The sequence below is a fragment of the Neolamprologus multifasciatus genome, chromosome 16 (assembly GCF_963576455.1).
Source record: "Neolamprologus multifasciatus chromosome 16, fNeoMul1.2, whole genome shotgun sequence".
Lineage (NCBI taxonomy): Eukaryota > Metazoa > Chordata > Actinopteri > Cichliformes > Cichlidae > Neolamprologus > Neolamprologus multifasciatus.
This window is the reverse complement of record NC_140454.1, coordinates 29,008,686-29,023,667: the sequence shown is the minus strand read 5'-3', so window position 1 is coordinate 29,023,667 and position 14,982 is coordinate 29,008,686. Positions and strand designations below refer to the sequence as shown.

General features: G+C 40.2%; 2 protein-coding genes across 3 annotated transcripts in view; one reads left to right on the top strand and one right to left on the bottom strand.

Annotated features, from left to right (window-relative positions):
* Nucleotides 1-159: 159 nt before the first annotated feature.
* On the top strand, nt 160-7,237 carry ybey (ybeY metalloendoribonuclease). Its single transcript, XM_085135668.1, has 4 exons — nt 160-369; nt 1,565-1,696; nt 1,814-1,882; nt 2,165-7,237. The coding sequence occupies exons 1-4, from the start codon at nt 160-162 to the stop codon at nt 2,258-2,260; spliced, it is 507 nt and encodes a 168-aa protein (XP_084991794.1). The 3' UTR covers nt 2,261-7,237.
* Nucleotides 2,869-14,982, bottom strand: part of usp37 (ubiquitin specific peptidase 37) — a 17,151-nt gene continuing 5,037 nt past the window's right edge. The window contains exons 3-24 of one of the 2 annotated variants that reach the window (XM_085135659.1): nt 14,303-14,453; nt 13,373-13,461; nt 13,170-13,285; nt 12,977-13,054; nt 12,668-12,759; nt 12,473-12,566; nt 11,556-11,711; nt 11,311-11,442; nt 11,036-11,159; nt 9,331-9,578; nt 9,133-9,250; nt 8,796-8,875; nt 8,485-8,649; nt 8,129-8,182; nt 7,847-7,994; nt 7,542-7,761; nt 6,855-7,021; nt 6,392-6,452; nt 5,994-6,109; nt 5,589-5,658; nt 4,656-4,794; nt 2,869-4,558 (exon numbers count right to left, since the gene is read on the bottom strand). In XM_085135659.1, coding sequence (XP_084991785.1) covers nt 4,471-4,558; nt 4,656-4,794; nt 5,589-5,658; nt 5,994-6,109; nt 6,392-6,452; nt 6,855-7,021; nt 7,542-7,761; nt 7,847-7,994; nt 8,129-8,182; nt 8,485-8,649; nt 8,796-8,875; nt 9,133-9,250; nt 9,331-9,578; nt 11,036-11,159; nt 11,311-11,442; nt 11,556-11,711; nt 12,473-12,566; nt 12,668-12,759; nt 12,977-13,054; nt 13,170-13,285; nt 13,373-13,461; nt 14,303-14,453 — 2,706 coding nt within the window. In that variant the 3' untranslated portion in view covers nt 2,869-4,470. The remainder of the gene's footprint in view (nt 4,559-4,655; nt 4,795-5,588; nt 5,659-5,993; nt 6,110-6,391; nt 6,453-6,854; nt 7,022-7,541; nt 7,762-7,846; nt 7,995-8,128; nt 8,183-8,484; nt 8,650-8,795; nt 8,876-9,132; nt 9,251-9,330; nt 9,579-11,035; nt 11,160-11,310; nt 11,443-11,555; nt 11,712-12,472; nt 12,567-12,667; nt 12,760-12,976; nt 13,055-13,169; nt 13,286-13,372; nt 13,462-14,302; nt 14,454-14,982) is intronic. The other variant, XM_085135660.1, reaches the window with a different exon arrangement.

The following is a 14,982-nucleotide window of genomic DNA, read 5'->3' as shown; positions in this document are numbered from 1 at the left end:
CGTGTCACCTTGGAGACTACAGTTTGCTCGTGGCTAACGGCGAAGCTCACCAACCGACAATAACGTGCCGCCAGGTAGGAGATAGGTTAGTGGGTAACCTTCACCTATGTACCGAGATATTTCCGTTGCTGTGTTCTCTTCTCGTGTCGGCTGTTTAAAATGGGAGTAGTTTTGAGGAACCTCCAGAAGGTGGTGCCTCTTCGGCGCGCCAGGCTGCGCAGGGACGTGGTCACGCTGAGACACATACTGGGCATCCAGAAGTTCGACCTGGGTATCATCTGCGTGGACAACCAGAAGATGCAGCAGATCAATCACATCTACAGGAAGAAGAACACCCCCACGGATGTCCTGTCTTTCCCATTCTACGAGGTAAACATGGCAGCTAAACGTTTTGAATGAACACGCTTCTGTTAGTGGAGATCTGGTGGTGGTGATGGGGGTGTGTTCTGGACGTCTTCTTCTGTTTTTGATTTATTACACTGCTTTGTGTGCAATAAGAGATTCATAAAGTTTCAAAGGCCAAATGGAGCTTCAGAAAAAGCCTCCTTTGTCGTCCAGCTGCTTCTTCTGTGACTCATCAACGTCACCATCTAACAGCATGGGCAAGCAGAGCCTTTGAATGGACTTATCAAGAGCTGTAGGGCATACTACAGTCAGGGGGTCACAGGCAGCTGTGAACCATCTTAATCTGGCCCTCCACATCCTGAAAGGGAAATAAAACAACCCCGATTAGAAAGCTGAAGGCTTCATTTGATTTCATTGTAACTGTTAGCCATGTGTCAGTATCAGTTTTCCACTGTGTAAAGCTTGGCCGAAAAAAATGGCATTGGTACAGTAAAATTATGCCTTTGGTGTGAATGGCTACATTAGGCATAGATGAGTCTGAAGAGTATTTTTTAAGCTCAAAATATTTCTACAGATCTTACATGTATGCTGTGTAAAAGGCTTTCAGTCAAAACTGTTGCCCAATGCTTGCATCATGGCTAATAGTGTCCTTTTCTAATCATCCATATTATCTTCTATGGAAAGCGGCATGAGGTGAATGAGAGTTTTGAAAGAGAGATAGTGTATGCACACTATTTTACTGTTTGGGCATCTATTTGTATTTAGTAGCTCCTTTAATATTGATGTTATTTAATATTCACTCAGGGACAGAAATTGGTGGCTTTCCATCTATTTTAAACCAAAACTCTGAACCTTACTGGTCTGCACCAGGTTACCTGTTTGGCATATATTACCATGGTGATATAGCCAGGTAAAAAATAAATAAATAAAAGAGAGCAACCTTCATGGCACTAAAAACTTTGACTCTAGGCTCAGCATAGTAGTACATCTCTCTGATCACTTCACTCAGTTTGGAAAGGTCCTCTTTTTATTTACCCTCTACAATATTTAACTAATACTTTCACCACTAGGGTGCAGCGTTACTCAAGACTTAACTAGTTAAAATTGAGGTTAAGTTGACTTACTGTGCTATCTTGTGGGAAAGACATGAACACAATCTGCAGGGTTGGGATAACTTCTCCACTCAAATATCTGTGTGTTTTGTGGGGGTTTATTTAAGGACCTGAGGCCCGGGAAGTTGCCCTGCCCCCTTCACAGAGACGAGTTGAACCTTGGAGATATCTTCCTTGGGGTGGAGTTTGTGATGAAGCAGTGTCAGGAGGAATCCCTGGATCTGCACGGAGCGCTGACTGTATGAAACATTAACTTAAGTTATCCTGTCTCTCATGCGTGTAATCCGTCAATGCTTCCAAATGAAGCACAGCAGTACCATTTTCTGTGATTAACCGTTTCATTGCTCCTGTTTCAGGTTGTCACTGCGCACGGGATCTGCCACCTGCTGGGCTACAGGCACGAGACAGAGGAAGAATGGACTGAGGTTTGTAAGGAGACAGTGGCTTTGTGTCCAAATTCATTCCTCCACTCAGACTATAGCTCAAATGGAAATACACTTTGTGCTCAAGTCACAAGATCACGACCCATTAGATCACCTTAGAAGATGCCTCCATCATCACATCTACAAAGACTGTTTTTTCCTTTAATCTGTCATCCATAGGTAGATCTATATGAGCTGAGGCTTTTTTTTATACCATATTTATGAACTTCAAACTGTGTGCTGTCTGGATGTTCGATGTTGATTAAAGGTGTAACATGTTTGCAGATGCAGCAGAGAGAAAACTACATCCTGAGCGAGTACAGCAGACTCACAGGCCGACACCTAGACCCCCTGATGAAGAGGTGCAGTCAGGACAGGTGACCCTGACTGCTGCCTGCAGGCCTGAGATTAAATATTGCACTATGTGATGGTGGAAACTGCTTCTATACTGTTGTGGTTCTTATATTTGTTTGAAGACACCCACTACAGTCTGTATTATAAAATGACTTGTCACTAAACAGTCTGACCTCCTGAAAAAACACTTGATGTGAGCTCTGCTGAAGAGTTTCAAACACCAAAAAACGTCTGTTCTTTCATTGGAATATTTTATTAAAATCTGCTTTAGGAAGAGTCTGTTGTGTATGAAGGGTAGAAAAAGCTGTTCATTCTCACTTCACTAATACATGTTATGCTCTTTACACTGCGTGTGGGACAGCATGTTCAGGAGAGGCATTTAAGAAACGTCAATCAATGCAGACATTAAAACACCTGGAGAATTAACACAACGTGGTGCAACAGGAAGTCGGCTAATCAGTACACACTTCCTAAAATCCCCAAATATAAAGACAGAAGTTGTGTCAAATTTGGTCTGCATTGATTTAATTTTTTAGAAATTAATGCCATGTTGTGCTAATTTGAGGGAATAATCTGCTGTACAGATTAAGTCTATAATAGCATGTTTACGAGTGAGCTCTTCCCCCCCCCCCCCCCCCCCTTTCACAGAATAAAAGTTACACAGCCGGTGCCCAGTAATAAACAGAATATTCCACATATTTCATGCCTGACAGGAACTGGTTAATAAAGTGCCCCTTTTATGCTTTTTTGTAAAAAAACAAAAAACAAACTCCCTACAGTTATAGACCAGAAGACAAACAGAAGTGAAAATATCCAGCATCTCCAACACTCACTACTGTTTATTTATTCCATCATTGAATAAATACTTGTAGGGTGAAACTGCTTTAAAACAAAAACACAGAGCTGCTGAAAGGCATTGTTTGTAGTCCGTAACGTATCTACATCACGATGTACTGCCCTAGTAGCAGTGAGTTTGGCACATTTTGAAATAAAGAATCAACAGGTGATTCCCGACTGTATTTACAGGTAAAAACATCTTCCAAACATGGCTACAGCTTTATTAACAGTCAGTCTGAGAATATTAATGTTATCAACTGACCAATCAGAGCAGAAGACAGATGCCTTGAAGGGACAGGCACTAAAACGGAGCAGATAACGGGTTCCTTCCCTGAACAGTAAGGCGTTTAATCCCAGTTACACTTTAACCATGTAAATGAGCATAACAGGGGCACTTTAAATGCTTAACACTTGTTCTAAAGGTGATGAATTAAAAGATATTATGCAACAGGTACTGTATCTTCTCTGGTTATAAAGTAGTAATGACTTCCATTTGCCTTGGCTCATATTTTGGGCTAATTAAGAGAAACCAACCCCCTTCTATATGCAATAAATATAAAAATCTGTTGGCTTTATAGAAGAAACTCTGACTTGCACACTGTTTCAGATTTGACAAACATTCAAAAACAACAAGGTTGTGCGACTTTCCAAAGTAAAGCTTGTATACACATATTTATAAAACTTTTCTTGGGAGGCACAAGGTCAAAACCCCAAACAAACAACAAAGTGTGATCAACTGAGAAAAGCTCAGTTAAATATTAATGAATGCACGTTCTTTCACACCTCTAAAATATGGAAATAATCTCACACAAAAAAAAAAATATCAGGTTGCACATGAAGTACAAAAAGCAACTGGGAAGACATCCACACTGTGGGACAGAAAGCTGTTTTGAATAGACCAGTTTGTGCCAGTAACAAATATTGCACCAAATGTACCCGCTAAATACAACAACCCTCTAAATTCTATAATAGCTTATACTCCAACATAGAATATATCTTTATTTTGCTTATATGGGAAATAAAGGGGTCTGCAAACATACAATCTACAAAGCACCAGGAGTGCCCAGTGTTTGATAGTTTGAAGTAAAAGTCTGAAGAAAAGTCTTTAAGAAAGAAACAACAAAATTAAACCTTACAAAAACACAGAGGCAAAAATTGATCCACGGAACATTTTAACTGCATTTCTGGTATCTGAAAGAGTCTTAACAGGTCAGCCCCTGTGTCGGCATCATCAGGTGTTATTTTTATCCTGGCTTTTAGTGATCTGTAGAGGAAAAAGGAAGTGCCTGAAGGCTACCTAAAAGGGACGGCAATCAGTAGTATAGGAGGATTCACAGGGCAGCTTTATCTAACAGGAGAAGCTGTGGTTGAGTGTGGGTGGGCGTCCAAAGACGTGGCGCTCAGAGGGGCTGCAGGACATTCCTTCCTGCCTCTGAGGTGCTTCCGGCTCCAGATCTCTCCATCTCAGATAGCTGCTCGAACACATCTCTGAGAGATCACAAGGTAGCAGCGTGTTATTAGCAGGGCATCTCACATCATTACAGTGACATCTATAACCAGCTGACAGGAGGACTTGCACACTCACTTGTGCATGTAGAAGAAGATGTATCCGCTACGGTCACGGTCTCGCTGGACGGCTGCTTCCTGCGTGCGAGACACGTCCAGGTCATTGTAGGTCAGCCACGAATGTTTCTTCATGTCGTACACGTCACTGATGTAATGGCCTACAGGGAAGATAAAGACGGGGAACAATCTATCAATATTTGTTTACAGAGCAAGCATTTGGTTCTTGAAGTCTATAGTCACGACAGCGACAGACACAGGGGGCACACCTACGCCATTCAAGTATAGACAAGGATGATGTCACCGGCATTTATCCAAAGTTATTGGACAAATATAACCTCTGCCTGACACATGAGCTAACTTTATGGTTCTAGCTTTAGTATACAGTCAGGTAAATAAGTGTTTGGATAATGATACTTTTTTTCTTTTTTTAAATTCCACTGTGTTGGTGGCCTGAAAGATTAAAAAACAAAAAAACATTTTTATAGCCACATTATCAGTGGCTCCTCCTAAAACCTACAACCATTAAGTTAGCTAATGTCTTAGATTTCAATACTATTTTACCTGAACAGCTAATATTCATCATCTAATATCAGATCAGGACAGGCTAGATCATGTTTTTGCTGAAAGGTACTGACCATTATTTGAGGCTCTCACAAAATTTACTGCTGAAGACAAAACTAAAGGCAAGAGACCCACAAACCCACACCAAGTAAAGACCACACAGTTTCATCCAGCAGTGTTTTCCCTGATAATTTAAGGATTCTTAATATAAATAAACTTTATTTCTGGCTGCCAATTTCTTCATTGACATTTGAGATAAACATCAAAGCAGTTCCTTAAAGTTTTCATACACAGTTTGGACTTAAAGCTCATCTTCATTGTTCCTGAATAATTTGTCACTGTCCAAACAGATGAGATAAACTCGGAGGCACAAACAAACACAAGTGCTCACCAGAGGAGGAGCTGCTCCCGATGTGACTGACCACACTGATGAGTCTGAACGAGTTGGCCAACTCTCCACTCTGTGGGTTACAGGATACATAAGCAGGTTAATGCAGGCCAACAACCAATAAGTTATCATCAGTCTGCTGCTTTATTTAATTTATTCTGCAGTTTCTTAATCAGTGCGTGTATTTCACCATGTTCTGATTCATAATCAACTCAGTGTCCTGCAGATTATCTAAGACTTTATCTGTGGTGTGAATTATTTAAACTGACCCTTTATTAAGGTTTACATTTGTAAAACACTGTTTTTATTTTTGCATAGTGATTATACATCCGTTGGATTTAAGGTGAATAAACTATTTGCCATGTTTGTGCTCTGCAGTATTTTACACTGTGTGCCAGCTGGATATACCTCCGCGTTTCTCTTCAGGTTCTCGGCTTCTGCTTCAGTGTACTCCATGTCCAGCACGTCCTCGTTGCCAGAGTCATCATCCGAGCACAGCAGATCAGGCAGGGAGTTGTTAAACTCTGTTGAATGAGGAGGAGATGATGACGCAGGTGCAGTATTTTCAGATTGCTCAGAGTCTGATTAAAGAACACTTTAAACATTTGTTTGTGCTGACTAAACAGATCTGCAAATATCCAGTCAATTTTCTTTGTTTAGTGGCTGCGTTTAGTCTTATTTACATCGCCACACTGCTGCCAGCTGAGCGGCATCAACAGCAACCATCACAATACAAAAATCAGCTGAACACAGTTGGTCAAAGAAGCGTGTGCTGACGATTCCTGGGAGTAAATTGTATTTCTTACCTTGCAAGCTGAGCTCAGTGGCTCTCTTCAAATCATCGTCCTCTCTCATCTCCTGAGCTTCCTGTAGAGATGATGTCATAAGTTTCATTTTCCTGCATCAGGTCTGTTAGTTGGTGAAAGACTTCAGAGTAGTCAATGATATTTAAGGATAATGAGAGATCTACTGTAATCTAACAGCAAATGGAAGGTCATCATTACTGGAAGCTAGAAAAAAATTGTTGTGAGCATCTAACACTGGTAGAACTGGTGCACCAAACTCAGGTGTTACATTGCATTATACAAAGGTCCATTTGGGTCAGAGGGATGTAAATGTAGCCATCCCTTCTGAACCATTCTCTCTTCAGCAGCTGAAAGTAAGCACTTTTTCCATTTAGGTGCACCAAAGTGTCTCCACTGTGTTGAAATATGAAAACAATTGAGCTGCAGATGTGTTAAATGCTACATAGTCTTTCTCTGGTCTTACATGCTCCTGGAGGCTCTGTGCCAAAGCCTGCTGCAGCTCCTGTTCTTCCCTCTCCTGATCCAGATTGTACTGCTGGACCCAGTCCAGCTCCCCCTGCTGCTGACCACTCTCTGGAGTTTGGTTCTCCTTGTTTTCATCCATGGTCAGGTCCAAGGAGTCCAGCACATCTACAAGAGTTCAACAAATACTAGAGTCAGCAAACCTGATATGTGAAGTTGGGTTTTTTTTGTTGGATTTGTTGGTAACCCAGGGTTTATGTGAATGTAGTTAAATCAATTTAAGCAGCATGTACTTTCAAGAGAATATGGAACGAAACATGAATGAGCCTTTCTTAGACATGTCACATATAATAAAAACTTGATGCAGATCCCGTATAAAAAAAACAGTCTATTGCAAGTTTAAGTACTCCAAGAAGTGAGTCTGATCACTTGGCAGCCTTCCTAAAATTAATTAATTTTATAACTTTAGTGGTCAGCAGAACAAAACAAACAAACAAAAAAATAAACACACCTTCATTTAAGTCTCAAAACTCCAATCTAACCAGTCTTAAAGTTTGCAAACGTTTTCCTAAAATAAAAACTTTGTTTCCCCTGAAAGTTGTACATCTACCATCATCTTTGCTGTTAAGAAATCTTGCAATCGATTTGAAACTCATACTGTCCCTGCTTAAATATCCCATTAGAGTACCTGCGGGCTGTTTGCTATCTGCTTCCAGCAGATCTGCGTGATAGGCCAAGTCATGTGCATCTGTGTCCCCAAACCCGGTGTCCGGGCTGCTTGTCGGCTCATCATCCAGAGAAGGAGGTGCAGAGAGCCCGGCCTCTTGGCGACTAATCTCCAGCACAGCCGCCAGCATTTCATCATCATTGATGCCACTGAAGTCTGTTGAATCGATTGCTGCCCCCCTCTGAAAACACATTAAACTGTGTCACAACAGAAGACGCCAGAGGAGGCTGGATTCTGTTTGTTAATGTGTAAAAGCAGATGCTCACCTCTTCAGCGCGATCATCGTCGTCAGGCAGACAGATACTCAGGCGTCGCTTGCGGCTCGCGCTCACCTTCCTGTTAGGCCCCTCTTCGCAGTCAGAGTCCACAAGGATGGGGGTACAGTTGGAGTTGAAAGTTTTCCCTACGATCCTACTACACAAAGTCACATGTTCAGCAAATAAATTCATAAGCCCAAACAGAAAACACTTCAGTCAGATAACACATTGTTTAAAGAGGTTGTTAAAGCACAAAAGTCATTTTTCCTCTGCAAGTGTTGCAGAACTTACCGAAGAGGCGCTGTGGACGAGTTGACCATCTGTGACGTTTTAAGTGTTCTGGACCTTTGAGAAAAACAAAGGCAAATAAAACTCTTGCTGCTATTGCAGCTCTACTTCTAGGCTGATTGTTAAGTTTTACTTAAAGGAGCAATATTTGCATGTTTTTCCATTAAATTGCAAACTAAATGCTGATTTTATTACATGTAGTCCTCTCTGGGGTATTAAACCAACATGAAAAATCATGGCTGCAGGAGATGTCAAAACATTGCCAATTGGCCTTTTAAAACTGAAATCACTTCAGCCATCTAATGTATTTACACAGAATTAAATTTGTATGCATATTAAAATGTTTTCTCCCATCTTACAAGGCCGCTTGAGGGCTCCAGCCAAGGCTGATGGGGGGTCTTGTAGATTCGGTGCAGTGGGGCAGCAGGGTCAGGTATCGGGGGATCAAGACCTGCTGACCCAGCTTGCTGTTTAGAGACAGCTGAGCGTTAAAGCTGTACCGTTTCAGGTGTAGGATAAGCACTCTGTGAAGACAAAGGTTTTTAGGCACTTAAATTATTTTTATTCCATAAGTTGGTTATGCTTTCAATGTTTTCCCTATGTGCTGCATCTTTAGTGTTTATTGCGTGTCTTTACTGTGTGTGTGTGTGTTTAAACAGACTGTAGATACCTGGGTAGTTTACTGAATTTGTGCGTAACAGTCGCTGATTTCCCGTTGCACTTTTCACACGAATACTCAATTTCCTCCATCTGTAAAAAGAAAAACTAACTAATTATATATGAAATTACATCCAGCTGATGCTCGTCTCGTTGCGTGAAAGAAATTCTGTTTTTTGTGTCTCCTCACAAAGGCTCTCTCAGATTGTAAACTGCAAACTAAAATGCTACGGTGTTTTTTCTGCTTGAGCCTCATTGCGCATACTAAGCTAATAAGTGCACTCCTCTGACGCTGTTGGTCATTTTTGATCCAACATGGGGGCGTCAGGATGACGGGACCAGTGACTCACCCTAAAAAACAGATCCAGGGAATCCTGGATGGAGCGAAGCGGCAGTGTCTTCTTTCTTCGCGGCAAGTCGATGGACAAGTCATTGAATTGTTCTCGCTTGGTCACCACCTCGCCACAGCTGCAACACAACAAAGAGGGAATCAAACACCTTTCCCCTTCATCGAGAGTTTTGAATGATAGGCAGGAGACCAGCCTCACCCTTTGCACGTGATGGTGTGCTGCACCTCAAACTCCATGTTGACCGCCACGGGGCAGGTGTAGATCCGCGAGGTGTCTGCCTCGTCACCAGGCTCTGCTTTGACTGCCGATGATGTTCCCTCCAGACCATTCTCACCCACCACAGAAGACGATGAAGAGGAGGCGGCCTCGTTCGTTAAGCTCTTATTCATCTTCTCCACGTCGTCCTTCAGCTGGTCCAAGCACTGACTCAAGAATTCATGAGCATCCTGAAAAACAAGAAACATGTAGGGGTTTAAAACAGGATTTTATTCACAGCCACTTTAAACCATAAGCCTGAAAGATTTAACTTTTGTGTGTTTTTGTTTGTTTGCGTTTTTTTTTTGTTTTTGTTTTTTTTTTGCCTCTCCTGGTCGGTACTTTAGCAATCAGAATTGTTGTCTGAAGAAAGATGCTCAACGGATTTATTTTTTTAAGTGGAGAAAGTATGGCAATGCCATGTTGGTCCACTTGATTGATCTATAATATTATTGTTTGTTTATTTATTTATTTATTTATTTAATGTTAAGTTATTACAAATTGGACAGACAATTAGACAAAAAGAAAGAAAGGGAGAAAGAAAGAGGGGAAGGGGGGGGCAGTAAGAGACACTGAGAAAATTTGTTAGATCAGCTATTAAAAGAAAAAGAAAATAAAACAAACAACAAGAGAACAACACAATACAGAGATTAAAGCAACAACCTAGATAAGTGTAAATAACAGTAAATACTAAATATTGAATGTTATAAACAAAAAAAACAACAACACAGAGTTGTGATGATGCACATCTATCACAAAACTATGAGCAGGCAGCCTCAAACAGAAATGGATGGGAAGGGGAAAAAAAAAAAAAGATAATCGCTTTATCGTTTTATCCTCCTTTGAAAGCCAAAAATCATAATTTGAACCAGTGTGCCATCTCATATTTGCTTTACTTTCGCTTTAAATTTGAGACATTTTACTTTCTAAAGTCACTTTATTGCATTATAGTCAGCTTTTATTTAATTACATTATTATTGAATTGCTGAGCTCTGTACTGTATCACATGTTTCTACATGTTCTACTGTGTTAGATTTTTACTTATTTATCACTTTTAAAACACTTTCCTTTTTGTTTTTAGCCTCTTTCACATAATTTTACCTCGCTGGACACTTGTTGTGTCGTATTGTATTGTATTTTACTGCGCTACATACTACTATATATACACACACCTTTTTTTGGTATTGTAGTCTGTGTTCAATTTTTAGCTGTGGCACCAGAGAAATTTTTGAACAAATGCATTATATCTTCAAAATCTTCAGTCCAAACACACAGAGTAATAATTAGATAATTATTACTAATTAGATAATAATTAGAATTGCAGATTGTCCTTCAGCAGGTATTCTGAGCCCAAAATGAGCTCAACATTAATAATAAACAGTCTTACTGTAATTTGGGACTAGAGGAAGAGGAAGAAGTTTGAGAAAACACTGGAAAAAGCAAACCTATATTACCTGTTTAATTTCTAAACTGTGCTCTTTAGAACATAAACCTTCTACTACTAAGAGTTATTCTCTACACTATTATTCTTAAATTTTCAAAGGTGCAATTTAAAGATTTGTTTTGCTGTCCCTTTTCATATGTGGGCACACAATCTCAACTGAAAAGCATACCTGGTCATATACCTGAGTTTAAGTGGGAAACTTACATTCTGCATGTTTCCAGAGAAACGCTCCGCTGTGGAGGAGATGGCACTCTTTACTTTCCTCAAAAGGTCTTTCTTCGTCTCTGGACAGGCCACATCCTTCTTCACCATGAGGTGAGCAAATCGCCTGCATAGAGTGAAGACCAGACACGGATCATAACCAAGTTCATTTAAACTGCTTCCTGTGTCATTTAACACCTATGTTAAAAATGACAACAATCCAGAGTATTGTTAAAAAACAACAGTTACTATCAACCTATAATAATATAATACAGTACCTGAGCAAGGCATTGATGGGCAACTTCTTCCATGGGATGCTCTGCCTCAGCATGTCATTAGAGAAGGAGGGGAGACTGAAGAGGGACTGCAGGATGGCATTCATGTAGCAGGTGTTGCCCAGGTTGGAAAATCTTAAATGAATAACAGAAGTTTCAAAAACTGCTTGTTGTTTTGATTTTTCCCTTGTTATTTGGTTTCATGGATCAAATGAATTTCATATCAAGTGGAGCTGGCTTATCTGTACCCTTGCAGTGGAGCCTGAGGCTGTGCCAGGCTGGAGGGCCTCTGCTTGTTCCAGCCACCGTAGTCCAAGGAGGGTCGTACCTTCTTAAAGGGAGTGGAGTGGTTTGGTAGCATGAGGCTCCTTTTGGCTATGGGGGTCTGTGCAGTACTGGATGGCCTGAGGAGATTTAAAAATCAATCACTGGATGAATAGAAATGTTCTCCCCTGTTATCACCTGTGCAAAGGAGATGACTGGTTCCTTTCATCTGATTTTAACTAATCAAAACCTACCCAGGTTTGAAGCCAGCACTCTAAGCACCCACCATCTGTCTAGCAGGAAGCTTGGAAAAGTCTGCAGGCAGGTGGGAAAGCTTGGCTCAACCTTGTGAAAGTAATTCACTTTTGAAATTAGATCTGGAACAGAATCTTTAGACCTGATTTTTTCTTATCTAAGATTTCATTTCAGATCTTCATAAATATATATCTAAGTCAATCAAGACAAATTGGGACACATACTTTTAATTTTTAATTATCTAAAATTTATTAACTAAAATACAGACAGTTAAGATCTTTAAAAAAATAATCATAGTTTATGTGACTATATTTTATGTCAAAATATTCACTTTCCCTTGCCTGGTAGGATATAATGCACTATCACATAGTGGCGATAATGCAGTTAGAAGCTGTTTGTAACCTTGAAACAAAACACATGATGGCTACTAGCTACCAGGTATCAGCAAAGTGGGAGATAATGTATAAATAGAAGAATCACAGAAAGCCAAAGCTAGCATGGAGGGCGGGTACTGTAGAAGTCATCTTCGAAGAACAATCAAAAGGTTCCCTTTAAATAAATATCAAATAGTACTGTTTTTAAATTCTTGATCCTAGGTTCAAACTGCTCCTGCTTTACATTTTAATTGAGCCATGAAGCAACTCACCTGTCCAGAAAAGAGTGGCTCTGGCTGTAGTCTTTAGTCACAGATCGGCTGCCGTAGAAAGATGATGGCTGAAGGGGAGTTGACCCAAGAGGAGCTACAGTTAAGGAGGCACATGAGTGTATCAGTGTCTGGGAAAAATTTGCATAGAGAATGCTGTGCAACTAGATTACAAAAAGGTGGTGCTGCTGGGTTTACCTGAGCTCCTGTTCTCCTCTGACTGCTTCAGCTTTTCTTTGCAGCTCAGAAGAAACTTCCTGGAGGAGGGGTCAGAAGTCGCCTTGTTGTTGCTGAAAAATGTTACTCAAATTCAGTAAAATAAAGTCTATCAATGAAGGTTCGTATTTTGCCGATGAAAGTAGCGACCTACTGATTACCAGTTACAGTTTTAATTATCTCGCCACAAGATTTGCAAAAAACAAACAGGCAGTGGTTCAGACAAAAGGCAGCAGAGATAAGGTCATCCTATGAGTCACCAACAGCACTGCAATTCAGTGCTGATTATACCTCGAGGAGTCGTTTTCCTTTGGGTAATCCTCACTGAGGTCGTTATCAGGAGTGAGGAGTCGCTTTCTCTTCTCGCTCCTGGGAAACAGAAACATCGAATAATTCACATGCCAAATGGGGCAGGATTAAACATTCCTAAATGAATTGAATTGAATTTATTCTGTGTAATACGGTCTAAAAATTCCCAGCCTGCCTGTTTTCAGACAGTCCTGTGCGAGTGGGAGTGGAAGCCGCTCTGCTCGGGCTGCCGAGAGGTTTTCTCGGTGTCGTGTCCTCCCGGCCTTCTGCGCTCTGGCGCCTCGGTGTCGTCTGAACACACCAGGAGGAATTAAGCTAAACACATGTACGTTTGTCCACATGTGTTCAAGTTAAGATTGTTATTGCATTCTTGATCACCTGTCTCTCCCCGGACGGGTTGGCCTCATTTTTCACAGATCTGTTCCCGAGCACACTGAAGTTGGCACTTCCGAGGGATGATTTTAAAACTGCAGCATAAACAAAAAGTTCAGGGGGGAAAAAAAGCATAAAAATTATCCCATTACACTGTAGAGTCAGAATCACTTCGAGTTAACCCATGTGCTTGAACTGAAAATAATAAAAAATAAATAAATAACACTGCTGCATTGCCATGATGCATAAAGCATTCAGATCATAGATTTAAAAGCAGACTAACACACACCTTACTTCACAACAACCTACTGCATAAGTCTTCATGACAGCTACAGATGTTTTGTTTATTTAATAGGATAAAAATGAATCCTGTTCTTCAAGCAAACTGATGACATGCAGAGGTGCAAGGCAGCCCAGGTGGAGAAATTTTGTTTTTACACTTAGCAACTAATTTTATTTCTCTATCTGATAAGAAAACTATTCAATCAGATAGTTATTTGTGGTGAATGAAATACATTTACAATTTGAAGCACTTTTAAGCACAACATCTGAAATTCAAGTACCTTTCAAACCTTGAAAAGACAAAATAAAATTCAAGCATTTATAAGGATAAGGATTTCAAGCACCTGTACAAACCCTGTTACTGACATTGGGTATCAATTAAATGTAAACCAAATAGATTAAATGACTAGTACGTCTGTTATCAACTAGTGACAATAGCAACAACTAGTCGACTGGTCAGCTAGACGTGCACATCCCTACTTGAAACTCTGCATCAACTTAAGAAATATTAATATATTAACATGAAGCTGCAGAGAAAAAGTGACCATTCTCTGCAAGAAGACCATACAAGGATTAATTCCCAAAAAATAAAAATCTTTTCAGTTTTGTTTTTTTTTTGTTGTTGTTTTTTTAAATGTGCAGGGGTGTCATTACCTGGCTTTCCTTGCTTCAGCTTTTCAAGGTATTCTTTAGTCTTCTGAACCAAAGGTGGAGGCATCTTGTCCAGCGTGATGACACTGTTATCCTTCAGAGTCAGGACGATGCGGTTGACACTCTGGCTAATATTTTTCACGTTCTGGTTCAGCTGAGAGCAAAGAACAGCAAATATTTGGATTCATGATTATTACTATTACATACAATAGTAATATATACATTATCATCGTCATCATCCTTCTCCTCACATCATACTTGTTGATAAAGCATACCTTTGAACAAACTAGTTCTATATGACAAACCTCACTCTATCAGCTATTACTTTCTTCAATAGGTCTTATATCATGCTATCTGAGGAGTGAGGTTCTTAGTGACAAGAGACTCAGAACACTTGACTGTGATGACAAAGTTTGTTTTTGTTTTACTTCTCTTGCTCCAGACTCTTATAGAAAAGCTCTTATATGTCTGTGTGGAAATTATAACAGTCGTGGGGGTTCGATTTTTTGACTTTCCTAGCAATGGAGCAAGACAGATTCATTACGGTGTTAGAGCCTCCAAGTTTTCCAGACTTTCCTACAAACTTCAGTTATATTGTGTTGGTAGGAGGGGATCGAGAGAAGGCACATACACTTTATTAAAGAAAGTAATAACAAACTTCGTGTGAATGGGTTAGTTAGAGT

Excerpts from the sequence above, each read along its gene's own strand:
- ybey (XM_085135668.1), top strand. The coding sequence starts at position 160 with ATGGGAGTAGTTTTGAGGAACCTCCAGAAGGTGGTGCCTCTTCGGCGC. Across the intron at positions 370-1,564 it reads TGTCTTTCCCATTCTACGAG|GACCTGAGGCCCGGGAAGTT; the intron begins GTAAACATGGCA and ends GGTTTATTTAAG. Across the intron at positions 1,697-1,813 it reads ATCTGCACGGAGCGCTGACT|GTTGTCACTGCGCACGGGAT; the intron begins GTATGAAACATT and ends CTCCTGTTTCAG.